Source organism: Peromyscus maniculatus, chromosome 1 (genome assembly GCF_049852395.1).
Source record: "Peromyscus maniculatus bairdii isolate BWxNUB_F1_BW_parent chromosome 1, HU_Pman_BW_mat_3.1, whole genome shotgun sequence".
NCBI lineage: Eukaryota > Metazoa > Chordata > Mammalia > Rodentia > Cricetidae > Peromyscus > Peromyscus maniculatus.
In genome coordinates this window covers 132,005,161-132,032,462 of record NC_134852.1, presented here as the reverse complement: position 1 = coordinate 132,032,462, position 27,302 = coordinate 132,005,161, and the positions used below count along the sequence as shown (strand labels likewise).

The following is a 27,302-nucleotide window of genomic DNA, read 5'->3' as shown; positions in this document are numbered from 1 at the left end:
CACCTCCCCGCTCAGCTGTACATACTGATGATGCTGAGCTTCCAGAGCGCTGCGGCTTCTCCATTCGAGAGGCCAGACCACCCAGTAACAGCTCTTCTGTGTCTGTGTGTCTGTACTTTCTTCATTCCCTCACTTCTCCAGTTAGGGCAGTCCTTGAAGCCATGCTAGATCATGGCAGACCCTCACAGGAAAGATGACACTGGAAGCTGAGCCCTGGGACACCAAAGCGAAAGCTAAGGGCAGGATTCTGGATAAGGAGTGGATGGCGGCAGCTGCATTTTGTTTGACTACAGCATTCAAAAGGAGTCCGCCCTTCATCTTGTGTTGAGACCTAGAGGTGGGACTAAGAAAAGGAAGGTGTCTTATATTGCTCCCAAGCACAAGCTTAAGAGAAACAAGGTTAAGCGGGCTGTTCTGAACACTATCCAGTGACAATGGCAACACTTGTCACCTTGGTCGAGATAACCGCGGTGCTTTCACAGACAGCCACTTGGACAGACATTGCTATGGCAAGTGTCTGACTGGACAATTGCATATGAATTAATAAAAGGACAGGGACTGGTGTGTGTGTGAGAGAGAGATAGCCAGCCAGACAGACAGAAAGAAGATAAGTGGTGTGTGTGTGTGTGTGTGTGTGTGTGTGTGTGTCTGTGTGTGTGTGTGTGTCTGTGTGTGTGTGTGTGTCTGTGTGTGTGTGTGTGTGTGTCTGTGTGTGTGTGTGTCTGAACACACGAAGTGCTGGCTGCTGTTCAAATCCGGGCAGCTTGATGACTCGGTGGAGGTGAGATGCCTGCTCCTCACACTGAATCTTTCCTCTGAGGGAGCACTCATGTGACCAAGACAGAGGACAGACCCAGAGAGTCAGGAGACAAGGGATAGGCATGCCAGGAGCCCAGTATGGTGGAAGGCAAGGGCACAGTCCCACTCAGTTTCTGCTCAGGGAGCTGGTGGCCAACAGCTGTGGGAGTCAGGGACAGCCCAGACGCAGGTTGGCTGTGGTTTCGTGACTAGGTGGCTGGGTGGCCCCTTTTGCTCAGAGGCTTGGCTTAGGAGATTTGAAAGGAGTGGGTAGGGAGGATGACGACAGACACCTTTGTTTTCCTTCTTTCCTATTCTTGCCCTTTCCCCTCCCTGTCCTCCCATCCCCACCCCATCTCTCTATTCCCAGAGTCTCACGAAGCACAGCCTTGAACTCCTGCTCCACCTGTCTCTCTGCTGAGACCACAGGCGTCCGCCACCATGCTTGTCTGTCCGAGCTCCATCTTCTATGCCTAACAGGGGCCTCTGGCCCTGCCACTCAACAAACAGTGTGACTTATCTCTCTGGGGGAAGTGGGGAACATTAGTTCCCTTCATGGGCTCGTTGCCAGGGTGAATTATGATTCTGTATATGAGAAGTGCTCAGAATAAAGTTTGGCCCATAAAAGGTCCAGTAAACATTGCATCATGACCGAATTTGAATTCCTTATCAAATGTGGGTTTAGTATTAGGAATAACCAGTTGAAATCCAACCTGCCTCAAGGCAGGCCTGTCCTATCAGTGGGGTACCATCATGTGGTTATTACACCCATGAGCACTGCCATTTTTCTGATTTGCATTATGGGACATTGGTGCTATCTTGCATGATTTGTGTGTGTGTGTGTGTGTGTGTGTGTGTGTGTGTGTGTGTGTAGCCAAGGAATTCTTGGTCTTCCTGTCTCTGTCTCCTGAGGGCCAAGACCACAGGCTTGTACCATCACATTTGGTTTGATTGGCAACTCCTTGATCCCGTGTGCAAAGTGCCTGCCCAGTTCACCTGTGCACAGAGGGGACAGGGGATCTGCAGCTCTCAGCCTGTCCTTCACTGAGCCTGTGGAAGGTTCAGGGCCAAGGCTACAGTTCCTGGGAAGATGAACCTGGAAGCATGTCACGTGCCCAAGCACGAGATTTAGAAAGGAGCCCCTGTGTAGCAGCAGCATAATCGAGAACTGAAGTGTGGGAGCTCAGACCAGGAGGGCATAAGTCTCCATGTCCAGGTGAAGGAGATGGGATTCTGTGGACAAGCTGGAAGATAGCCCAGACTTTCTGGGTCGCTGCCACTCCCTGTCACTCTGTCACCTGCCAGGAAGGGGCATTATAGGGAAGAGGAAGACCTTGAGCCCTCATAAGCCTTGCTCTGCATGCTGGTGTGGACCTGACTATATACCCTTCATCATAACTGGAAGAGGTGGGTAAAATGATTGTCCCGTGTTAGAAAAAAGAAAGCAAAAGCCAGACAATGCCCGGTGCCCACCCACACATGCTATCAGGTGGTTGTACCATCTCCCAGCTGTTGGGAGTTGCAGGCTAACGACCCAAGGCTGCCCCTGTTCCTGGGGTGGCCAACAGCCAAGCCTGGCTGATGGGGACATTATAAAAGGCCTGGCCCCTCTATGGAGGGAGAACAGCTCTGTGTATTCGTGCACCACGGGAGACCGTTCCATGAATCAGGCCAAGCCCAGGCTTCACCCACAGTCATCACATCATTGCCCATCCTTATCTCCTGTCCACATCTGCCTTCCTTGCTGATGTCTCCCAAAGTGATTCCCTCCAGTGTCATGAGCCTGTCTCAGACAGACCAGCCTGTATGCTGTAGACAGCTACTCTAGAGTTGGGTGGGTCCGAACCCTAGCAGGCCAGGCTCCTAACTCATTCTCTCTGTCAGAGCAGGGGACAGGAGTTGTTCTCACCGATGGCTGCAGGGCTCTGTCCCAAACAGGCAGGCTAGGATTATGCGATCAGGGGCATAGCCCATGCCCATCAGGTCCTCTCGAGGCACTTGTGAGAAGATGTTGGTGGCCTGCAGGATATACCACTCAGTCACGGCCTGGGTGGCACTGGTGAAGTTCCGGAAGGTACACACAGTCCCATTGACGCTGCACTGCGGAAGGGAAGAGAGGTTCCTGAAGACACAAAGGCCGCTGCTCTGAGGAACCCAGGAGGGGAGGGCAGCACCACATCAGCTGCCCTGTGGCTTCACCCTGGCGGTGGGAAATGTGTGAGAATGCTAACTCATGCATGCTCAGGGGCCATCAGCTCAAGCAACTCCAGGCTGGTCATACACAGCCCCCACTGGTACTCTCCGGCATGAACACAGGACACATGCACAGGTACATAGCACATATAGAGACACAAAAGAACACATTCAGACACACATGGGTAAACACACACACACACACCCGAACACACATGGGTATAAATGGTACATATGGGCACGCAAACACACACACTCAGATGTACAAACACACACAAGCACACACATTCAGATACACAAACACACTTGGATACACAGACACACAAACGTACATAAATACATACACAGACACACTCAAATACATATGAGTACACACACAGAGACACACAAACACACATGGTCACACACAGAGACACGCTCTCAGACACACAGACACACAAGAGACACACAGGCACACATGTAGACACAGACACACACATACACTCAAATACACACACACACACACACACACACACACACACACACACACACTCAGACATACAGGGACACACGGGACACACACAGGGACACGCATGGACACAGAGCTCGCCCTAAGAGCTTGGGCTGAATTTCCAGCTAGGAAACCCTAGTGTGGCATCCACTCCCGGGCTCCAGGTCATTTGCTGGTTTGAGCGGGGGCTTTGGAGGCTGCGACCGTGTGCCAGTGCAGGGCAGACACAGTTGCCCCTCTGGAGGCTGTCAGGGCTGACCCTCAGAGTAACCAGGGAAGCTGTTGACAGTGCAGGCCTCTGGGCCCTGAACTGCATCCTTGCGCTCTCCAGGGATGAGGCCCGGATCATGGTCTGGCTTGTGATAGATAGAGCTCTGGGAGATCCCAGATGAGGTTTTCTCCCACTGGAGTTATAGGAGCCGGCGCCACCTCAGTGTGGCAGTGGTGTTCGGGCCTCTGACTGCATCCTCTCTGCTCAAGTCCTTGTGAAACCACTGCCAGCTCCCAAGCACGTGATCCAGGACTGGCCAATCACTGGAGGCTGGCTGTCGCCCACTGTGATAATTTTAGGGGTGTGATGTGACCAGGAGAGTTAGCCCAAGGTGTTTGACTGCTTTACTGAGAAAGAGGAACTGTGGGGAGAGATGGCTGAGATGTCAGCGGGAGAAGGCAAGGCCTGAGCTGGGATGGAGGGTGATGAGCCCTCACGAAAGCATCTGAGTGCCTGAACCCAGATGGATTCTGGGTATGTTTGTTACGGGTACCAGTGGCTCCCTGCTTTGCATCAACTAGTTTGAACTGGGTCACTCCCCTCCAAGGGTCTCACCAACACACCAGCCAGTTCTCCTTTTTAAGAAGTGCTTGCAAGGCTCAGGGAATCATCCAGCCTGTAAAGTGCGTGTAGCCCTACCAGGGAAACCTGAGTTGGATCCTCAGAACTCACACATAAAACCCAGGTGAGGGCTGGAGAGCAGGCTTAGAGGTTAAGAGCACTTGCTCTTCCAGAGGACCCTGGTTCGATTCCCAGAACCACATGGTGGCTCACAACCATCTATACCTCCAGTTCCAGGGGATCCAATGCTCTCTTCAGACCTCCATAGGCACCAGGCAATACATAGTGCATAGACATGCAAGCAAATACATGTAAGATAAAATAAATAGAGAAATAATTAAAAAATACGGTGAAATGGTGTTTGTAATCTCAGAACTGGGGAGGTGGAGACAGGCAGATTCCTCAGGTTTGCTGGTCAGTCAGCCTTGCCTAAGGAGAAATGACATCTGGGGTTGTCCTCTGACCCACCTCTGACAGGTACACGTGCAAATATACCCGCACACCCCCTCAATCCTTTGCAGATGTACGAAACAGGCACTGGATCCTCTCAGCAAACCTTAGATTATTAGTGAAAATAGATTGTCACCAGTTTCTCTGGACGGCCATGGCCTGTGCTTGGGGAACTTACCAGCCTCATGGCCACCTTGCACCCCTGGGCCTTGCAGGCACTTCCTGGGACTGGACTGCTGCTATTGTGGCTGTCCCCAAACAGGTCGAGGACCACTGTGTGGTTAGGGTTCCGTTCGTCAATAAGGACCAGGGGTGTGTGGTTCCAGATGGCAAAGTTCAGGGTCCTGGTGGTGTTGGTGTGACTGGGCTCCGGAGCCAGAATCTTGTCCAAGACAGTCTCCATCAGTTCATCCAGGTCCTTCAGCAAGTGCTTGACCTTGGAGTACCTAAGTGGGGAGAGGTCAGGTCAGGTGGGCAAGGGGCTACCACAGAAAGAGCATGCAGAGCCTGGGGTCTTCTTGTGCCCCAATATATAAGAACTTGCCACCAAAGCAGAGTCTGGTGATGCACACCTATAATTCCAGTTATTCTGGAGACTTAAGGCCAATCTGGGCGAGGTAGTGAGATCCTGCCTCGTTCTTTATTTCTTAAAGGGTTAGGGATGTATCCTAGTGATGGAGTGCCTGCCTGCCTGCATAATGCCCTGGGTTCAACTCAGACATCACCTCTCTCCCACTGCATTTCTCTCCTTCCCAGGGGCTCCATGTTGGAAGCGTGACCAGGCCCTGTGGAAGGGATGGATCCATAGGACAGAGTGCCCACTTGGTCACCCATGCCCAGGGCACACATACATCGGGGCCGGGTGGGCCAGCCTTGGTGAAAGGACTTCCTACAGGAGGCCGATTAAACCCAAGATGAGGAAATGAGCTGTAGCTCAACTCTGTCCACAGCACCAACTGCTCAGGAGCACACAGAAGGAGGAGGGGAGGGTGGAGGCCTCATGGGCGGTGGTGTTATCCCAGGGCAGATGTCCACAGCTGCCTCTCACAGTAAGTCTCTGCATGGGCTCTGGGTTCGAATCCTGTCATATCACTTAAAACCTGTATGGCCTTGGAGAGCTTAGCCTTCTGAGGCTCAGTTTTCTCATTTAGAAAACAAAGGAAGGGGTAAGAAAGGGTCCCTCAGAGAGAGTTGCTGTGGTTATTAATATTATTGTACTAGTAATCTGTGTGTGTGTGTGTGTGTGTGTGTGTGTGTGTGTGTGTGTGTGTGTGTGTACTACTTGTAGGATGTGCCCATGGAGGCCAGAAGAGGGCATTGGATTCCCTGGGGCTGGAATTATACTCAGTTGTGAGCACCTGCAGCGGGTGCTGGGACAGAGCTTGGGTCCACTGCAAGCTTTCATAACCATTGCGCCATCTCCCTAGTCTCTGCTGTTTTTTAGACAAGGTCTCACTCACTTGTAGTCCAGGCTTGCCCTGACTTCAAAATCTTCCTGTGTCGGCCTCCTAGGTACTGGGATGGCAGGTTGTGCTACTAGAGGCAGGTGGTTAATTCCGGGGGCTCTCTTAAGATGTCCCAAGGGCTTGAGCAGAGGAAAGCCCTACTAAAAAGATGGGCCTTCTAGGGCCTGGGGCAATGGCTCAGCCATTGAAGTGCTTAGCATGAGGACCTGAGTTCAGTTCCCAGCACCCATGTAAACAGATGGGCATGGTGGACTGCCCTTTAGACCCAGTGCTGGCCTGAGGAGGCAGGCAGACTCCCTGGAGCTTGCTGGCCAGCCATGGGGTCCAGTCCCACTGACCCTATGTCTCAAAACACAATGGATGTTGTTCCCTGAGAAATGACCCCAAGGCTGACCCCTGATCTCCACACACATGAGTGAATGCACACACAAATACAAAAGCCAAAGGAACTTGTGAGGATTGGGAAGGTAACCGCAAGGTGTGAACTCCCTTCTAGAACTTTCCTTTGGGCAAGAATATCCTCTGTCACTCCATTCTTGAATTTGCCGTCTGTTTTACCCCTGGCCTTGGAAAACACCGTGTCCACAACCTGAGCAGTGCCTCCATCCATCCCAGCTAACTTCTCCTCACACCTCGAGACAGTTTTTACTGACTGGCCACCCGTCCCCTCAGTCCTGATTGGATGGGGGTCTATTCATCATCACACCCTGAAGCCTTCTTGTTGTGTAAGAGACGGTATGGCAGGATGGTTAAAACGTGCCCCCTCTGAAGTTAGACCAGGCCTGAGTCCAAATTCTAGGTTTCTCACCCTGAGTGGTTGAACAGATGCACACACCCCTCTGAATCTGTATTTCCTTGTCTGTGAACTGGGATTGCTACAGGAAAGCCCCTCTGCAGACGGGCTGTACATGGAAGAATTGTACCCCTTCCCCTAAGCATAATCTGCCCAAGCATTGGGGGAGTGGGCTGAGTTTGCCATCATCAAAGTCATAACTCAATATTTTTGGAAAAGTCTTTTAAAATTTAGGGCTTAAAATTAAAAAGTTGTTATTTTATTTTATTTTTATGAGTATTTTTCCTGCATGTATGTATGTGTATTGGACACTTGCTAGTGCTCCTGGCAGTCAGAAGAGGGTTTCAGGTTCTCTGGAACTGGAGTTATGGATTGTTGTGAGCTGCGTGTGCGTGCTGGGAGCTGAACCTGGGTCCTCTGGAAAAGCAGCACGTGCTTTTAACCACTGAGCTGTCTCTCCAGCCTCCAAGGTATCTTTTTCCCCCCGTTTTTAATCATTTTGTGTTTATGGGCATTTTGCCTGTATATATGTCTGTGCACTGTGTGCATGTCTGGTGCCCAAGGAGGCCAGAAGAGGGCACTGGATCCCTGGAACTGGAGTTACAGGCCATTGTGAGCTGTCATGTGGGTGCTGGGATTTGAACACAGGTCCTCTGGAAGAGTAGCTGGTGCTCTAACTGATGAGCCATTTCTCCAACTCCAATATGGAAAAAATCCTAATGGTTGTTTCCTCTGACAGGTTATACAGAGGACAGTGACATGGATCTGTTCATTGCTAAAATTGCTAGCATGTGGAACAGCGCCTGGCACACAGTAGATGCTCAATAAACACAAATCAATGTCGATGCAGCATTGCTGAGAGCAGGCAGTACCATTTATATAGCGTATGTGGTCTTGGTTTTGAAACAGGTTCTGGCTATACAGCCCAGGCTGGCCTGGAATTCACCATCTTGCCTCAGCCTCTGAATGCTGGGTTATAGAGGCTGCCTATGCTCCAGTAGATGGTTCTACACCCATGAACATACAGGCAGGACTAAGTGGACTTAGTGGGCTTTAAAAAACAGAGGGGAGAGAGAGAGAAAGAGAGAGAGAGAGAGAGAGAGAGAGAGAGAGAGAGAGAGAGAGAGAGAGAGAGAGAGAGAACACGAAGTTGGGAGAAAAAAGGGGGTTAAGGGAGGAACTGGAGGGGAGCGATTTTATCCTAATACATTATATGCACATATGGATATTAAGTAAACAACTTTTAAAAAGAAGATGGACAGTGCCCAAGGCACAATACCGGAGGCTGACCTTTGCTTCACTCCAAAGTTACTTAGATCTAGACATCCTGTGGCTCTCTTTAAGCCGAGGAAGCTTAGGATTTTTTAAGTCTTATATGTTGCAAAAGTGAAAGCAAAAAGGGGAAGAAAGGAAAGAAAAAAGAGGGAACAAAACAGAAAGACTGTGGAGAGAAAAGGAGACATGGAAATATAGGGAGGGAAGAAAAGGATGAAAAAGAGGGAGGAGAGGAGCCAGCTTTGCTCCGGGGACCACCTACTGGAAGGGGCTGGAATTGCAGACGGTGACCGCCGGGAAGTTCATGGTCTTGAAGCCCATGGAGAGCGAGACGCTGACCTCCCAGCTCAGGTAGGTCTGGATGAAGACGCCCCACTGCCAGCACACCAGGCAGGCGAAGAGCAGCGTGAGCAGGAACCACATGGCCTTCTTCTTGGGCCCTTCGCAGATGATGCGCTTGGGGCCGTGCGTGTTGGTGTTGTTGCAGTACCAGACCAGCAGCTCCTTGTAGGTGTAGCCCGGGCCCTTCTGCAACCGGTGCAGGCACTTCAGCAGGTACTTCTTCACCGGCATGGTGGCACCTGCTGGCACATGGGATGCCATCAGACAGGACACCATTGAGGAGGTCACAGGACGGAGACTGGTCGCAGAGCCCTGCCCCCTCTCCATCCCTCCTTTGGCCGCCCGCTGTCTACCCATCTATCCATCGAACAGAAACCTGCTTATTAGACTGCAGCATAATTCAACTAGTGTCTCTGGATTCGGTGATGAGCAAATCAGACAAGATGTCTATTCCCCCCCCCCTCCCCCGCACCGCAGCCCATGCTGGCCGGGCAGCAGTGGCACATGCCTTTAATCCCAGCACTCGGGAGGCAGAGGCAGGCAGATCTCTGTGAGTTTGAGGCCAGCCTGGTCTACAGAGCGAGATCCAGGACAGGCACCAAAACTACACAGAGAAACAATGTCTCGGAAAAAAAAATTATTTGATTTATTGTGTGTTCCAGTATGCCAGTATATGCTGGAGAATAACCTTAGAATAACCTTCAGGAGTCTGTTCTCTCCTTCCACCTTGTGAGTCCTGGAGATTGAAGTCAGGGCATCAGGTTCAGTAGCACTTGCCTTACCTGCTGAGCTGTCTCTCTGGTCCTCTCCCTGCCACCTCCAGAGGAGCTGAGTTTGGAGCCCTATGCATGCTAGGCAAATGCTCTGTCTCTGACCTCCACCCCAAGCCCTGTCACAGCTAACTTGTGGAATTGCTGAGAAGGTGAAAAAAATGTGCAAAGTCCAGAGCTGAGGAGAGCAGAGCCTCAAGCCAGTAAGATGTCAGATCAACAGCTGGATCTAGCCATGCTTCAAGCCATCTGTTCCAGGGCTGTGGGACCCAAGATGTTTTTTTCTTATGCATGCTGATCCAAACTGGGCCTGTCATTTGCAACTATTAGAAGGCTAAGAGAAGGAGTTCATCTCTCTTTACCCGGTGCTACACTTGGATGGCTCCTTCCTTGAGCTCTCAAGCTCCCTGGGGCAGGGGGAAAGGCAGCAGCTTTCCCCAGCATTACACCCAGCTCTCCACTGAACAGACAAATACAGCATGCCAGCTATCCCCTTCTGCACCGTCCATGTGTGTCCACACCCAGTCTGGATACAGTGGCACCCTCGTCTTTCCTCCTGTAACAGGAAGGGACCAGAGTACCAGGGACCTTGCCATCTCTATGGTCTTCATTCTCTGTGGGAATCAAACTCCATGGCCTCCCAAGCCATTGTGGTTATAAGGTGAGCACTCACAGACTTCTCCAGCTCTAGCCTCCCTCAGCGGGCCTGTCCTCTGCTCTCCTAACACATACAGCAGAGGCTGCGAGAGTGTCAACACACTGTTCCAGCTGCTTTAGATGTCTCTTTCCTCTAATCCATTATTCTTGTGACTGGTAAGTGCAAAGAGGATGAGGCTGGTCTGCCTGGCGCACTCCAGCACCCCCAGGCCTCACAGAAACCAGGGCGTTAATTTCCAACAATGTCGTTGGCAGAAAGAGACAAAAGGCATCTCTTGGGTCCTAATCTTTTCCATTCTCATTTAATCCTTCTGGTTCAGTCAAGGAGAAAGTCGAGGCTCTGTACAGGCCTCTGATCCTGGATAATCTCCTAGCTCAGCAGTGGGGCCTCTGGCTTAGAACAGAGTCAAATACAGCATCTGGTTAGAATACGAAACATTTGTGTTTTCACTGAGCTGGTTTTTTTTTTAATGTTCCGAGGCAACCTTGTAGTTCATGCTGGCCTCATGCTCCCTAGTTACCCGAGGATGGCCTTGAACTCCTGATCCCTCTGCTTCAACCTCCTGTAGTGCTGGGATTCCAGGTGTATGCCATCATTCCTGTCTTGTAATTTGTGTTTAATTTAATATATATATATTTTTTTATGGAGCTGGGGATCAAACCCAGGGCATGCAAGGCAAGTGTTTTGTCATTGAGTTGCATCCTCATCTCTTTATTATTGTTGTTGTTGTTGCTGTTATTCATTATTAATAGGCATGCAGACAACACACTGCTCACTGGATTTGTTTTTAGTCTTTAAATTACATTTATTTATTTATTTATTTATTTATTTATTTATTTATTTATTTATTTATTTATTTAGTGTGTGTGTGTGTGTGTGTGTGTGTGTGTGTGTGTGTGTGTGTGTGTGTAGGTCTGATGACAACCTTGGGTATTGTTCCTCTGGCACTGTCCACCCTGTTTTTTTGAGACAGGCGCTCCCCCTGACCTAGAACTCTCTGAACAGGCCAAGCTGGCTGGCCTCTATGGCTCCAAGCCTCAGCAGTGTCTGCCTCCCTAGTGTGGGATTACCAGTGTGAGCCACCACACCTGGCTTTTCATGCGGGTCCTTGAGACTGAACTCTGGTCCTTGTGCAGCCAGCGCTTTACCAACTGAGCAAGCATCCTTTCAGGTCTTTGCTTTTTAAAAGACGTTGCTGAGGCAGGTGTGCTGGCTCACATCTGTAATCTCAGCTGCTCTGGAGGCTGAAGGAGGAGGCTCTCAAGCTTGAGGTCAGCCTTGGCTACATAGCTAGCTCAAGGCTAGCCTGGGAAATGTAGTAAGACCCAAATCTCCATCAGTCAACAAACCAATCAACCAATGTATGAAGATGTGGCTTAATATTGCTTGTCTAGGACTTGCCATTCTCAGCACTAGCGCCCCTCCCTTGCAAAATGGCACCTTTAAGAAAATGAAGGAACAAGCAAGTGGAGAGGACACTTGTGACATACAAGTTTGACAAAGAACTTGGATGCCAGATCTGTAGATACTCATACAAATCAGAAGGTAAGCAAGGACACGGAGTCAGCTCAGATAACCAACCACAGATGAATGGATAAAGAAGATGTGGTAGCTGGCCATGGTGGTGAACACATGTAGTCCCTGGATTTGAGAGGCCAAGGCAGAAGGATTGCAAATTTAAGGCTAACACAGTAAGAGTGTACCTCAAAACAAGACCAAGCAAAAATATAAACTAGTAAACAAAACTCCAACCAAAAAAAGAAAAAATAAAAAGCAATGGAACATTATTCATCCATTAAAAAGACTGTAAACCGGGCTGGAGAGGCAGCTCACGAGGTTAAGAGGGCTTACTGCTTTGCAGGGGAGCTGGGTTTGGTTCCCAGCACCCACATGGTGACTCACAAGCACCAGTAACTCCAGTTCCAGGGGATTTGATGCCCTCTTCTGGCCTCCATGGGCAGTGTATGCACATGGCACACAGATGTTCACACAAACAAAGCACCCAAACACATAGCCAGTGGCTGGGAAGGGCAGTGATGAAGGAGAGGGTGAGGATGAGAGACTGCTAGCAGGGACCAGGAGGAATAACTTTCACTTTCTTTTCTTTTCTTTTTAAATTTATTTCTTATGTATACAGTATTCTGCTGGCGTATATCCCTTCAGGCCAGAAGAGGGAGCCAGATCTCATTACAGACAGTTGTGAGCCACCATGTGGTTGCTGGGACTTGAACTCAGGACCTTTGGAAGAACAGCCAGTGCTCTACAGTACAGTGGCTAACTAGTTGATAACAACTAATCGGATATTCAGAATAGGTATAGAGAGGATGGTGACTGTTACAGCTGAAAGAAATGATAAATGTTTGAGGTGACAGACACATCAGTTGTCCTGTTCTGACCATTGCCTGTTGTGTTCATGAATGGAAATCTCATACACTCACTGCCAAAATGCCTGTGACTGTACCAGTTAACATCTGAATACCAAAACACCAAATTCACCAGTATGAGTGAGGTTGGTACCACTAATTTACCACAACAAACACTGCCAGCTTCAGTTTATGATTTGAGCAGAATAAAAACCATCCCCAGAGACAACCTCTTTGCCTGGTTGTCCTGGGGATTGAACCTGTGGCTTCACATATAAATGTTCCTCTTTAAAATGGGAAAAGGAGGCTTTTCAGTGTGTTAAGAGCACTTGCTGCACTTGAGGACCTCCTGCACCCATGTAAAAAGCTGGATGCGACCACACTTGTGTCTGTAACCCCAGCGTAGTGACGGGTAGAGACAGGAGGCTCAATGGCACTTGCTGGCTCCCAGTCTTAGCTCCAGGGTCAGTGAGAGACTGTCTCAGGAGAATAAAGTAAGGGGTGACAGAGAGGGACATCTGACATCCTTCTCTGGACTCCTTATGGGTGACCACAAAGGGACATACTGCACACATATGCACACTAGAAACACACACACACACACACACACACACACACTAGCAAAAATGTCAAAAGATTTGAAAAAAATCATAAAGGAAGATTATGAACATAAGAAAGATGTCTCCATGTCTTTACTCACTGGGAAACCCAAATCAAACCGTAGCGGGACATCACTTCCCACGGGAGGGCCGATTGCTCTGAGCTGGTGAGGATGTGAAGCAACATGTAGGGCGGGAGTTGAGGTGGAATCACTTTGGAAAACAGTTGGAGACTGTCTTAGTCAGGGTTTCTATTGCTGTGATGAAACACCATGACCAAAGCAACTCAGGGAGGAAAGGGTTTATTCAGCTCATGCTTCCACATCACTGTTCATCATTGAAGGAAGTCAGGACAGGAACTCAAACAGGGCAGGGACATGGAGGCAGGAGCTGATGCAGAGGCCATGGAGGGGAGCTGCTAACTGGCTTACTCTTATGGCGTGCTCAGCCTGTTTTCTTATAGAACCCATGACCACCAGCCCAAGGATGGCTACATCCACAATTGGCTGGGTCTTTCCACATCAGTCACTAAGAAAATGCTCTATAGACTTGCCTGTAGCCAGATCTTATGAGGCATTCTCTTATTTGAGGTTCCTTCATCTCAGAGGACTCTAGCTTGTGTCAAGCTGACATAAAACTAGCCAGCACAGAGACTCATAAATTTGAATGGACTGGCAAGATGGTTCAGTGGGTAAAGGTGCCCGTTTGAAACCTAAAAACCTGAGTTTGCTCCCCAGAACCCACATGGTGGAAAGAAAGAGCCGACTCTTTCAAGTTGTCCTGTGACCCCCACATACTCATCATGTTGCCCCTAAAACAAAAATTAAAAATGCAATGCAAATTAAAATAAATAATTCCCTTTAAAAAAATTAAGCAGAATGACATCTCACATGATTCAGTAATTCCACTTTTATTTATCCGAGAGAGCCAAAAGTGTGTGCATGCACAAAGGTGTCCATGCCTCTTCATAGCAGCCTTTATTTATGATGGTCTCAAAGGGGAGACTGTTCAAATTTCCATCCATTCATATCTGCAGTGGAATACTATTTAGCCACAAACAGGAATCAATGATTAATACACAGAACATGGATGGTTATGCATAACCATTATGCTGAATAAAATGAGCCAGACACAAAAGAGAACACCCTGTAAGATTTCCTCTTAGAAAGCCCAGGCCAAGCTGAACTAATTTATTGAAACAGAAAGTGGATTAGAGACTACTGTGTCTCAATGAAAAGACTGGCTAGAAAATTTCACAAAAGAGCATTCTAGAGATGGTGGACTTGTTCTGGATTGGTCCTGGGATGGTGAATAATTTGGATGCATTAATCTACATAATTATAAAGATCACTTTTTATTTTAAAATAATTTATTTACATTTGTGAGTGAATGTCTGTGTGAGTATAGTTATTGGATCCCCTGAAACTGGAATTACTGTTATGATCCACCATGTGGGTACTGGGAATCGACCTAGGTCCTCTGGAAGAGCAGCAAGTGCTACTCTTAATCCCTGAGCAATTTCTCCAGCTCCTAAAGACTGTCTTTATGTAAACTATAGATCAGTAAACTTTGGATAAAATGTATCCACTGTCATTCCACATGTATGAGATTCTGCATTAAATAAAAATCTAGATTTTTTTTTAACTTTAAAAAAACATCAGCAATTGTCCCAGCATGGCAATAGCTGCTGGACATGTCTGCCATCCTCCTTAGCTTGCTCTATTTGTAGATGTTTTATACCCAGCCCTCTGTTCCATCTTCCTTATTAGCTGCTATGCTTACGTTGACATCGGACTTTGTGATCACTGTAAATTACAGAAATTCTTTCATTGAAATCCCCTGTATTTATTTTTGTAGCAAAACCTCAGATGATCTGAGGAACTAGGTATGAGCACCCTGAGTTTGACACTTAATTGAAGGTTAACCTGAGCACAGACTCGACTGGTTATTGGGAAAGTTTCCGTGGTCATGTCTGTGCTGGGGAGCCACAGCACATGACTGAGGCTTTGTTCTCAAGAACCAGCCAGTGTCAGGGTGAGGGGTGGAGCTGACTATGCTAGGCAAGAGAAGCTGAAGGCTAGCCTTTGTTGAAGAGGTGAAGTCTCACTATGCTCCCTAGGTGGGTCTGGAACTCCTGGGCTCCAGGGATCTTTCCACCTCAGTCATGTGAGTGCTGTGGATTATAGGTGTGCACTACCACACTCGGCTTGAGGGAGAGTTTAAAGGGAGGGCTCAGACTCTTTGGGCACATCACTTTGATTTTTCAGTCCAAGTATTGTGTGTACCCTGGCAGCACCTGCATCTGTCTTCATGTCTCTGTACTACAGCGGACTGAAGCAGCCAGGGCTTCCTAGACAAACGACTGATACTGGCTTGGTTATAGGAAATACAAGGTGGTCTTGAGCTGCCATCACACTAGAGAGAAAGGCAAATACCAAAGTCTGTTGGAGTCTGTCGGAAAGGTGCCTGGGAAAGGTTCTCACGGGCAATGGTGGGGCGCCGTAGGCACCTTCACAATGTAAAACAGAAGATTAGAACTGGATCAAGACACATTGTGTATTAAAATCCCATGGGTTCAAGGGGACACCAAAAGTGGGAGGGGTGAGTAAAACAGTAGTCATCAGAGAATAAATGCCATCGATAAATGGACCCCAGGAAACTAGTGCACTCCGTGAACTCCCCACTTAAAGCAAGAGTCTGTAAACTACAGCTCAAAACCTACTTTTGTGGCCTATGTCTGTGATGTCCTTAAGCTAAGAGTGAATTATGCATGAATTCTGTGTATGGTGTGTGTGTGAGCGTGCAAGCACCCATGTGTGTGCCCGTGGAGACCAGAAGTTGACATCTATATCTTCGCCTATTGTTCTCCATCATACTTTTGGAGACAGGGTCTTTCATTGAACCCAAAGCCTGCTGTTTGGGGACAGACTGACGGGCCAACAGGGCCCCAGACATGTCTCTGCACCCCTAAGAGCTGGGGTTATAGCTTGCACCACCCTGGTCAGCTTTTCCATGGCTGCTTGGGAATCCAAAATCAGGTCCTCAAGCTTTCTTGGCCAACACTTTACTCACTGAACTTTATTTATTATTTATTTATTTGTTTGTTTTTTTGTTTTGAGGCAAGACCCCACTGTGTAGCCCTGGCTATCCTGGAACACATAGAGATCCACCTGCCTCTGCTCTCCCCCATCCTCCCCACCCCCGTGCTGGAATTTAAAGGCATGTACCACAATTGCCCAGCATGATCCTAATATTACAGTCTTACAAGGAAAAGAATACGTGATAGAGATGTATATAGTTCAGAAAACTCAAAATTTAACTATTTGACACTTTGTATAAAAAATTTTGCCATCACCTTACTCTGTGTTTTAATTACTCAACAGATACACCTTTGGGGAGGAAACATTTATTTGAGCTCACGGTTTCAGAGGGTTCCAGTCCAACATGGTGGTGAAGACAGGGCAGCTGGAGTGTAGCTCAGGCTCCTTACCTCGTGGTGGACCAAGAGGCAGAGAGAGAGGCTGGAACCCATCCTAGAGAGCTGCTTGTGCTCCTAGGTCCCACCTCATTAAGGTACCACCCCTCTCCAGATAGTGTCACCAGCAGGGTGGCAAGTGTTCAGAGCATGAGCCTGTGGGACATTTCAGAGTTACACCACAACACCATGTCATATGTACCTGCTTGCAGCAGATAAAAAGGAACCTTTGAAAGGAGGGTTTCCTGTGTTTTAAGTTTGATTTTATTCCCCTAAACAGTTCAATGGCTTCTGAGATGTTTGTCATCCATAGGTCACCATGGTGTCTGCTGAATACCTGGAGCATTTGTGACATTATTTGCAGAACAGGTAACAGTGTGTCAACTGGCTTTTGTCCCTGAGGTTGATGTAGCCTCAGCCTGAGAGGCACTGTGAACACCAAGTGGGTCATATATGTGTGAAATAACAAGTTTGAAACGCCGAGACCTCCCAAAAGTACCCTTTAAACCACTCAAAAATAGCTTATTCTGTGAGCCCCTCCAAATTCTCTTGGCTAGGCATGGTTGTACACGCTTTCAATCTCTGCACTCGGGAGGCAGGTTGGTCTCTGTGAGTCCCAGGTCTACATACATAGCAATGTTCAGGGCAGGCTGAGCATCTTAGTGAGAACATGTCTGAAGATAAAAAAGTAAAAAAACAGGAGCCAGGCATGTGGGTCAGTGGTGGAATACCTGCCTAGTATGTGTGAAGCGCTGGGTTTGATTCCCAGGACCCTATGAGAAGCTCATCTTCCCAGCAGCCCACGATTAATTGTTTTCCATTGGCTGAAGCACCTGCTAGTCCAAGGACACAAGATCCCCTCCAAGGGATTTTTCTCGTGTGTGTGTGTGTGTGTGTGTGTGTGTGTGTGTGTGTGTGTGTGTATGTATGTATGTGTATATGTGTGCACGTGCATGTGTGTTTGCATGCCATCCTTTTAAGAATGCTGGCACAGACATAATCATGCCCATTTCTCAGAGAAGGGAATGGGAATGAGGAGGCAGAGGGGTGTGTGCATAGTCACAGTGAGTCAGAGCAGATCTGGAAATAGAAACTAGCCATCACTTACTGACACGCTCAAAGGACACCTGACCTCCTGCACCTGTTTCCGTGGGCGTCGGGGAAGTAACAAATGTAGCAATGGGGCGGCTGCCTCAGTGTGCACATATGTGCCTCCTTCACCCAAGGCTGTGGTGTGCCAATGTCTAGGTGTTCTCCCAGAGTGCCAGGCTGGGAGATGGGAATGGTAGCAAAGGCGGCTTCCTGCACTGCCTTCTGGAAGGGGAGACTCGCTGGCCACAGTTGAGCTGATGTGTAGTGTACAGTTAAGTGAGAGGAAAAAAGGATGGAATGATACAGAGAGCTTGCACGTCAGCTGGCAGTGGAACACCTGTAATCCCAGTGTTCCAGAAGCAGAGGCAGGAGGATTACCAGTTTGAACTCAGTTGCAGAGTACTAGCCTAGTGCGGAGAGAGACAGAAACAGGAAGACGACAGACAGACAGACAGACAGGCAGACAGACAGACGACAGATGGACAGAGACACAGATCAACATTTAGGAAGGAGAAGAGGCGGGGCATACGTAAGTGTGTGTGGTCTACCTCTAAGGGGTTACTTAAGAGTGAATATATGACTTGCCTTCAAGGAAGGGAACTGCCTGGAAAAAAGACTAAGAAAACAAATCATTCCTTTTGCCTTTCTTGAAGTTTGGGCACAACAGCATCAATCCTTGTACTTCTTTGTCCAGCAACTATTTCTTAACCTCTCTTCTAGGCCAAGGGCCCTCCTTAGGGCTCAAAACAAGTAGCAGATCTCTGTCTTTTGTGTCGTGTGCATGCCCACAGGAGACAAAAAAGTATGAAAAAGAGTAATTAAAGTTTAAAACTTACGCTTGTCAGAGTGAGGTCAGAGAATCCATACATCGGTCATGAAAGTGTTTCCTAACTGAGCTCTGGGGAAAAGGACTCCTTTTTACATGCCAGTGGGGCTCACACTGACACAACCTAGAGTCTCATGACATTTCAGGTGATACACACCCAGGTATTCACACTTCTTGTGTGTGCAAGTGGATCTGTGCCCAAGTGTGTGTGTGTGTGCCCTCACAGTGTGTGACACGGGATGCCCTCCGACAGTAACCACCTGTCCAACTTTAATGTCTGTTGCTGTGGTAACATATCCCGATGAAAAGCAGTTAGGGGAGAAAGGGTTCATTTGGTTCACACTGCCTAGTTACAGTCCATCACTTCCGGGAAGTCAAGGCTTTGGACATCCCCAGCCAAAAGAAGAGAGAGGATAAACACGTGGATACCTGCTTGATTGCTCCCAGCTAGCTTTCTCCTCTCCTACACTGCTCAGGACACCTTGACTAGGGGATGGTGCTGCCCACGATGGATTAGGTCTTCTTACAATCAAGACAGTCCCCGAAGACATGCCCACAGGCTAACCTGACTGAGACAATTCCTCACTGAGATTCTCTCCTCTGGTGATCCTAGTGACAGCTAAAACTAACCAGCATGCCACCTGAGATGGCACCTGGAGGGGTGGAGGGGAGAGGAAGGGGGGCTTTGCTTGAAGCAAAGCAAGAAAAAGGGGTCACTTGTCTGCGCTTTGAGTGTGCTTCTGGGCTTCAGGTAAGTCAAGGACATGTGGATGCTTTGGGGGCTGACCCCTCCCTCTACTGGTATCTGGTGGCTTGTGCCTCTCTCTCTCTCTCTTTATCTATCTATTTTTTATTTTTTTTTTTTTTTGGTTTTTCGAGACAGGGTTTCTCTGTGTAGCTTTGCGCCTTTCCTGGAGCTCACTTGGTAGCCCAGGCTGGCCTCGAACTCACAGAGATCCGCCTGGCTCTGCCTCCCGAGTGCTGGGATTAAAGGCGTGCGCCACCACCGCCCGGCTTATCTATCTATTTTTATTTGATGTCTATCCTTATTTATTTTTTGCTCAGGACTCAATCCAATAGCATACATTGCCTTTTCTGGTTCCCCCTCTCACTGTCTCTCTGTGGGGCAGGGCATGGAACCCTGTGCCTTGGGCATGCTAGGCAAACTATGCAGCTCTGAGCCCTGCTCCCAGCCTGCCCTTTGTAGTTATGCCCTATGCAGCTCATGATGCTGCTACCTCATTTTCTGTGTACTGTGATGGAGGAGAAGTCCAGTCAGTGTTGGCACAGAAACACTTTAACTGATACTTATCCCAGCTCTGGAATGCTAACACATGGTCATGCCACACTGATGTCATTTCTCTGCCCTCTGTGGCAGGTCATGGGCGGGCCACTCTCCTTTCTGGAAGTACTGAAGCAATGGCCATACTCATGAATGGTATGGGAATGTCCTTTGGGCTTCCAGCTGACATTTTGGGGTGGCCTCTGGGTAGCATTGCACCTGAGGAGCATGCCATTGGTGCTCTATGGTCTCATCCAGCAATGGGGTGATGATGGGGTCACCCCCTCATTTATCATGACAAGGGAACACCCTCAGAGGGCATCAGAGATTTCCACCGAATATATACGTCCTACATGATGACCTCTGTTCCTATCCAGAGGCAGGTGGTACATTTATGGGTGATTCTGCTGTATCCTTAGAGAAGGGCTCAGTCCATGATAAAAATGGCTTTAGATATTGAATGCCCCCTGGAAAGCCACAAAGAGGAGGTTTGGTCTCCAGCCTGTGGTGCTATTGAGAAATGGCAGCACCTTGAGGAGGTGGGGCTCCGTGTAGGCCATTGGGGCCACATTAAAGAGATACCAGGACTCCAGCCCCTCCCTTTCCCTCTCTTTGTTCCTGGCCACTGAACAGGCCTCCTCTGTCATACCAACTATACCAGGCAGAAAGCAGCAGGGCCAGGCAACCGTGACTGAATGCTCTGAATCAGTGAGCCCAGCGAAACTCTTCCTTTGTTAAGTTAATTGTCTCAGGGATTTTATCAGTGGCTGAGAGCTAACACAGACTCTTTTGGTCTTAATTTCCTTTGCAAGTGGGGATGATGGTCTCTGCCTTCTGGGTTGTTAGGATTCAGTGAGCTGCTACATGGGATAGGTAGATGTCAGGGGTGGTAACTGATATTGTCCTTATCATCATTTCACACTAGGAACAGAGTTATTCAGAACGATGGTTGCTGTTCACTCCGGGGTGCTGAGGGAGGCATTCATGGGAGGATGGCATGCAGAAAAGAAGGCTCCCGTGAACCACAGAGTAGACCCTCACCAGATAGCACGTTGATCTTAGACTTCCACACCCCAGAACTGTAATAAACCTCTGCTCTTCATATGCCACCAAGATGCTGGCATTTATTTCAGCAGCCTGAGCAGAGCTGGCAAAGCAGGGCTCCGCGCTTCCTGTAAAAGGCTGGTTGCAGTATGTTGAGGGTCAGAGAACCGCACCCTGCACACGCTCCTCTGCACCCTTTCAAAACCCTGCAACATCCTGCACATGACTCAGGGCTTAGCACTTTCCCTTCCTCCCTGTCAAATCAAAACTGTCTTCCTTGGGCTGGGGAGATGGCTCGGTGCTTAAGTGATAGCTGTGTAAACTTGAGGGCTGGGGTGCGGATTTCCAGAACCTATGGAAATGCCAAGTGGGCGTGGCAGTCCACCTGCAATTCTAGCCTCAGAAGGCAGAAGCAGGAGATTCCTAGAGCAAGCTGTCTATGGGACGTAGCCATATCAGTGAGCTCTGGGTTTGGCTGAGAGACTCTGCCTCATTGAATAAGGTGGAAGAGTGACTGAGGATGATTCCTGGCATCAACCTCCAGCTTCCACATACATGCACACACTCAAGCCCCACACAGAAAGCAGAAGCCACAGGATCTAGTTGTTTCATGCCTGCTCTGGCCTCCTTCCAGCTCCTATGAAGGCCTGCACCTCTCTATGCAAGATTTGTTCAACACCATATGTACAGATGTTCCTGGGAACGAGAAGAACACGATCTCTAAACCCTCAAAGATGGATGCTTACACCTGTTTTCCCCCCTAATCACCCCACACAGGGTGCGTGCTGTGCTGCAAGATGGGAGAGAGGAGATGGTTAGCTCAAGTGCAGCCCAAGTCCCACCGGCCCGGTTGTGAGTCTTCAGCTCTGGCACCCCCAAAAGGATGACTTTCTCCTGGCTGCTCTAAGGTACCGTGCGGGACCTGGATGCTGCTGCCAAATGCTGGCCTCTGCCAAGAACCACAGTCAGCACTTCTTGGATGAGCATGGCCATATTTTCAAAATGAGAAAGATTCCCATCCCTCGGTTCCAAGAGGGAGAATAATATAGCAAAGACAGAACTTGCAGGAAAAGCTTATCGAGAGTCCTGTCAAGCTTTGGGTGTGGATCCAGGAAACTTGTGCAACCCTGGGAAGCTACACGATGTCTCTGTGCCTCCATTCCCTTATCTGAGGTGTGGAGACAATATTATGCCTCCATCCCAGGGTGTTTGGGACAGTATGTGGTTTCCAGCATCCTATGCACACCTCTTCCTGCTGGCTTTTATCCTCTCAAGGCCCTAGGCAAGTGAAAGGCCATACTGCCCTTCCAAACACAAAAAGAAAAGGGCAGTGCAGTGTTTAAAGTGGACACAGGAGCCAGGTGTGATGCCTGGTGCCTGTAATCCCACCACTAAGGTGGAGACTGGAGGATCAGGAGTTCAAGATCATCTTCATCTATATGACAATTTAAAGACCAGCCTGAGGTGCTTAGATTTTTGTCTAAAAAAGAAAAGAAAAGAAAAGAAAAGAAAAGAAAAGAAAAGAAAACCTAAACAGATAAATTTAAGAAATGGGCAATGGTTAAGGGGATGTCTGGCATCGTGCTAGTGAGACAAATGAAATGTAACTGTTGTGGTGATAGGTAAATGATGTCAAATGAAGGGCAAGAGGGAGTGTCAGTGTTTGACAGGCTGGGGGGGGGGGCGTGGCCGGCAGGTGCAAGCCACAGCCCAGGTCTAAGTGCGGCACGGAGCGGGCTTCTGTGCCAAGTTCCAGTCACTGCAGGGCAGTCATGTCTTTTTCCTGATTTCAAAGTTTGATACAGTCTCTAATAAATATTTTTCATCCAGGGACCAGATTGAAACTAAATTTTTGACTCTGATAATTTAAAATCTATTCAGCTTTTCTTGGGAAAGCATTCCCAAGCCATACACAACACCACACCTCTGTCCGGTCATTAAATCCACCTCTTTTCTCCCTCTTTCGCTCTCCACCTTCCTGATTTTCCTTTTTCCTCTTTCTCTTCCCTCTCCCTCCCCAATCCTTTAAAGCAACTTCTTCCCATCATGTTATTTCACTGTGTCCTTTCCTAGTTATCGCTAAAAGTGCCAGACAGCCGCCTTCCTAATTGCAGTGTTATTAGAGAGTAACATTAATTATAATGGGAGCTCACTGGCTCACCAGTGAAAGTTATGACAAAAGAAGTGATCAGGAGTGACAAGCTGCACTTTCCGAAGACGTAAGGACATCCTGGGGGCCCAGATCCAGTGACCCTCCTTTCTGGTGACCAAGTACCATCTGTTTTCAGAGTCACTTTTACCAGCTCTAGCCAAAAGCTTAGAGCAAAAGGCCCAGGAGCATTAGAATAGTATGAGAACAATGTCACCAGCAACAGTTGGGAGTGACTGGAACCCCTCACAGGCCAACGTGACAGTCCAACTCTAAAGAAAAATCTTAAATATGTAGATCCACTTGAAGATCTCACCTCAAGGACAGACATGGAGGTGAAGACTTGTGATCCCAGCACTCAGGAGATGGAGATAGGAGGACCAGCCTTGGCTATGTTGTGAGTTCAAACAAACCAAACAAAAATCCTAACTTCAAACATAGATGTGGTGGCAGCAGATGCCTCCACGTCTAGCACCCAGGAGGCTGAGGCAGAAGAATTAAATCTGAAGCCAGCCTGGGCTGCATAGCAAGACCTTGTCTGAAAAACAAAACAACCCCCCCTCCCAACCCACCCAAACCAAAAACCACTAGACCCGGAGTGTGGGAAGGGAAAAGCTCAGCTCACACCTCAGAGGCGTTTGCCCCAAGTCGTGAGGCAGGAGTTCTGCATTCACAAAACTAGACCAGTGTGGGCAGCACATCTGCGCTGACTGCTCACTTCTGGAATCTTCTGGCTTCTGTAGTCTAGTCCCCAGAATGGCTGAAGAGTTCCATAAGGTTATCTCTGTAGACAGAAGTGGTCAGAGTGCCATTAACAAAGTCAGCTTCCTGTCTTCCTGTTCCCGGAGACTGGCTGCTTCGTGCACAAGGATGTCTTTGAGCCCGGTCATCATGATATGATACGGGCTGCCTTTGGGAACCAATTATGCTGTCATTTACTTAATATCTTTCCTTCAGTTGACTCACTCCTGGTTTTGCTTAAATACCCACTTCAGCTTTGTTCTAAGCAACAATATCCACTAAATCACAGGTTGGATGTCACTAATTATATATGTGTTCTAGTCCACCTCAACACAAATAATTATGAACGAGATGAGAAACAGTGCCATGTGTGCTATCTGAAAACCACCAGTACCCTCTCTCTGGCAGACACATTCAGCAGCGAGCCTTGTCTTCTCTAACTCACCAGATTAGATAAGACGCCTCGTTGCCCGACGTACTGACCCCGCCCCTTGAGTGGCCGTGCCTGGTGGATCTTAGCCTGACCTGTTTTGTAGGTTTCTCTACCACCCAGCCTAGGTCTATATTACATAGGCCTCAATTCCAGGAACAGCTTGATATGTGCCCAGTCAAGCCAGACTGAGGTTCCCAATCTCTAAGACATCAAATGGCCACAGCTGCCAGAAAGACTTAACTGGTTGCCCTGCCCCCACCAGGGCTGGAGCTTGAACTCAGATTCTTGTGTCATGCTAGACAAGTTTTTACTACTGAGCTATATCCCTAGCCCTTGAATTCCCATTTGTCCCCCGTCCCCACACTGGCCTAGCAGATGCCATCTTCCTGTGCCTCGGACTCTGAAGTACTAGAGTTATGGTCATAGGTCATCATATCAGGCTCAGAAAACGTTTGGTTTTCTGGAGGCGCTGCAATAAGACTCAAGGACCTCAGCATGCTGTGGAAGCACTTGTCACTGAGCGGCGTCCCAGCCCTTCCTTGAATGGCCTTTTAAGGAAACATCTGTCATTTCCCTGGGTACCTGGTGATTAAGTTCCACAACTGGGTCTAGAAAGGTGACCACACCCACGGCAGTCCCATCCTCTCTGTCAAGACTTTCTACAACAATGCCGATGCTCATGGAGAGAAAAACAAGTGTGTGCTGGGACTGGAAGAGCCTGGCATGCCATACACAGTCCAGACACACAGAGGAATACTGGAGGTCATTAGGGAGGATGATTAAGTATTACTGTTTAAAATAATCTGTGGGGTCTGGGAAGACGGCTTCCTTGGTAAAACACTTTCCTTGTAAGTGTGAGGACCCGGACTTGATCCCCAAACTCACATAAAAAGCCAGACATGGGGGTGGATGCTCGTCACCCCTGTTGAGACGTTGCAACGGGAGGTGGAGCTCTAGAAACTTGATGGCCAGCTAGTCAAGTCTGCTTGGCCAAGTTCCGGGCCAATGAGAGACTCTGTCTCAACCCAAAAGGTAGAGGAACCTGAGGAATGATAGTCAAGGTTGTCCTTTATCACTACATGCTACATGTATGTGCTACACATGTAAGCATACTAAGACACTCACTCACTCACTCACTCACTCACTCGTTCACTCACTTACTCACTCACACACATGCATCTATAGAGTTGGCCATGGTGATATACACTTGTAATCACAGTTCTCAGGAGTCTGATGGAAAGTTTTAAGCTAGCCTGGGCTACATGGTGAGACCCAGTCCCATCCATGCCCAGATTAAAACAACCTGCAGGATTACATATATATATATATATATATATATATATATATATATATATATATATATATACAGGAAAAAGATCATCTGAGATGGTATTAACCAGGGCGTTTACTATGATTACCTCTTAGAAGCAAGAGCTTGGGTTACTAAGAATAATATTTTTAGTTTGTCTGTATTTTACAACTTTCCCATGATGGACATATATTGTTTATATCACAAAACATAATAAGCGAGCACATTCTTGTTTTTGTAGCAGTGTGGGAGAAGACTCCAGGCAGCGTTACTACTCGGAGAATTGGGATGATAAAAGTTAGGGCCAGCAAGATGGCTCAGGAGTACAAACCTGGTGACCAGAACCTACGTAAAAAAAGCCAGACGTAGGTGGCCTGCGCCCTGTCATCCCAGCACCCCCACTGCAAGATGGAAGGCAGAGACGAAAGACTTCCCTGGAATCTTGGGCCATCTAGCCTAGACTATACAGCACAGCAAGGGAAACCAGAGTGGTCTTTCTCAGAGAAAGCAGAGGAGAGGACAGGCTCCCAGAGGCGGCCCTCTGACCGCCATTGGGCATGGCATGGCTCCCGCGCACCCTCTCTCCTTCCCCATCTCTCCAACACAGGTAAAAATACGGTTGGTTTCTTGTATTCATCTATGGACTCAAGCAATCTCAGATCAGATTTATTTTTAAGCAGTGTCTGTCCTGAACATGAACGCTTCTCATCATCACTCCCTAAACAATAAGGTAAGCAACCCTGAATCACTTCATATAAGGGACTGAATAGTGAGGATTTAGGCCCTCGATGCAGTGCCCCATGGATTTGAAAGGAAGACTGTGTCTGAAAAAAAATTGGTTGTTAGGGGGAAATGTGGAAGACAGCAGGAAATTTAGTTTGATTGCTGCTGTTGGTATTTTTTTCTGTTGATGGTATTGTTTTTAAGATAAAAAAAAATATCTAGTTACATAGCCCAGACTGTTTTGGAACTCATTACGTAGCCCAGGCTAGCCTCAGCCTCATGGTAATTCTTCTGCCTTCTGAGTGCTGCTGGAATTACTGGAATGCGCCACAGAGCCCAGAAAACTCTTATTTTTCTGATGACTTCCTAGAATTGAGGGGCTCAGGGAGTGGTCCAGTGAGCACCTGGGTTGCTTGGGATCAAGTTTCAATTACTTGGCCAAGTGGGTTCACAAAAGAACATAAGATTGGGCATACACTTCAGCTTATGTTCTAATATTTGTCCCTGTTTACCCCAGTTTTTGTTACTTTGTAATTTATTTTCAATTCAAAGAGAAACCAAACAGAAGTGATGTTCTGTTAACTGGCAGAGCCTACCCAGGACCTCCAGCCTTGTCTGGTCTCTGGAGGCGACCCTGGCCTTGCCTCTTGAGAACTGGCTGGGACAAAGATGGGTTTCAGAGGAGGTGACTGTGGCGGGCCCCTCCACACTGATGTCCTCCATCTCTGGGCTGTTTGCTCTTCCTATCACCCGGCACCCTATCCTGTGCAGTCCCCAGTCTGTGGGAGAACACCTCCTCCGCCAGGCCCAGAGCCAGGAGCCCTGTCATCTGGTCCCAGTGGATGGATGACTTGGGGGCACCCATGGCAAGCACCCAAGCCGTTGGCCCTGCCCTCACTCATTCAAGCGGCCACCTGCCCAGGGTGGGTGGAGTGTCACGTGCTGACTGAGGGCAGGCTGGAAGGGAAGAATGTGGCTGCTTTTATCTGCTTGCTTCCTCCCCTCCCTGTCCTGGCTGGAGGCAACTGCAGAGGATAAGATCAGCTAAGCCTGGGAAAGGTGCGTGTGTGCATGTGCGTGTGCGTGTGCGTGTGCATGTGTGTGTGTGTGTGTGTGTGTGTGTGTGTGTGCCTGTGTGTGTACATGTGTGCATGTGCTACAACATGCTTGTGGAGGGCAGAGGACAACTTGCAGGACTT

At 48.4% G+C, this 27,302-nt stretch overlaps 1 protein-coding gene across 4 annotated transcripts in view; it reads right to left on the bottom strand.

The window, feature by feature from the left end:
• Positions 1–27,302, bottom strand: part of Scnn1b (sodium channel epithelial 1 subunit beta) — a 60,164-nt gene that overhangs the window by 14,953 nt on the left and 17,909 nt on the right. Inside the window, exons 2-5 of one of the 4 annotated variants that reach the window (XM_076551646.1) lie at positions 9,784–9,965; positions 8,560–8,878; positions 4,942–5,209; positions 2,708–2,898 (exon numbers count right to left, since the gene is read on the bottom strand). In XM_076551646.1, coding sequence (XP_076407761.1) covers positions 2,708–2,898; positions 4,942–5,209; positions 8,560–8,878; positions 9,784–9,853 — 848 coding nt within the window. In that variant the 5' untranslated portion in view covers positions 9,854–9,965. Of the gene's footprint in view, positions 1–2,707; positions 2,899–4,941; positions 5,210–8,559; positions 8,882–9,783; positions 9,966–23,615; positions 23,641–27,302 lie in introns of those variants that run through there. The other 3 variants (XM_076551647.1, XM_006980337.4, XM_006980338.4) reach the window with 3 other exon arrangements.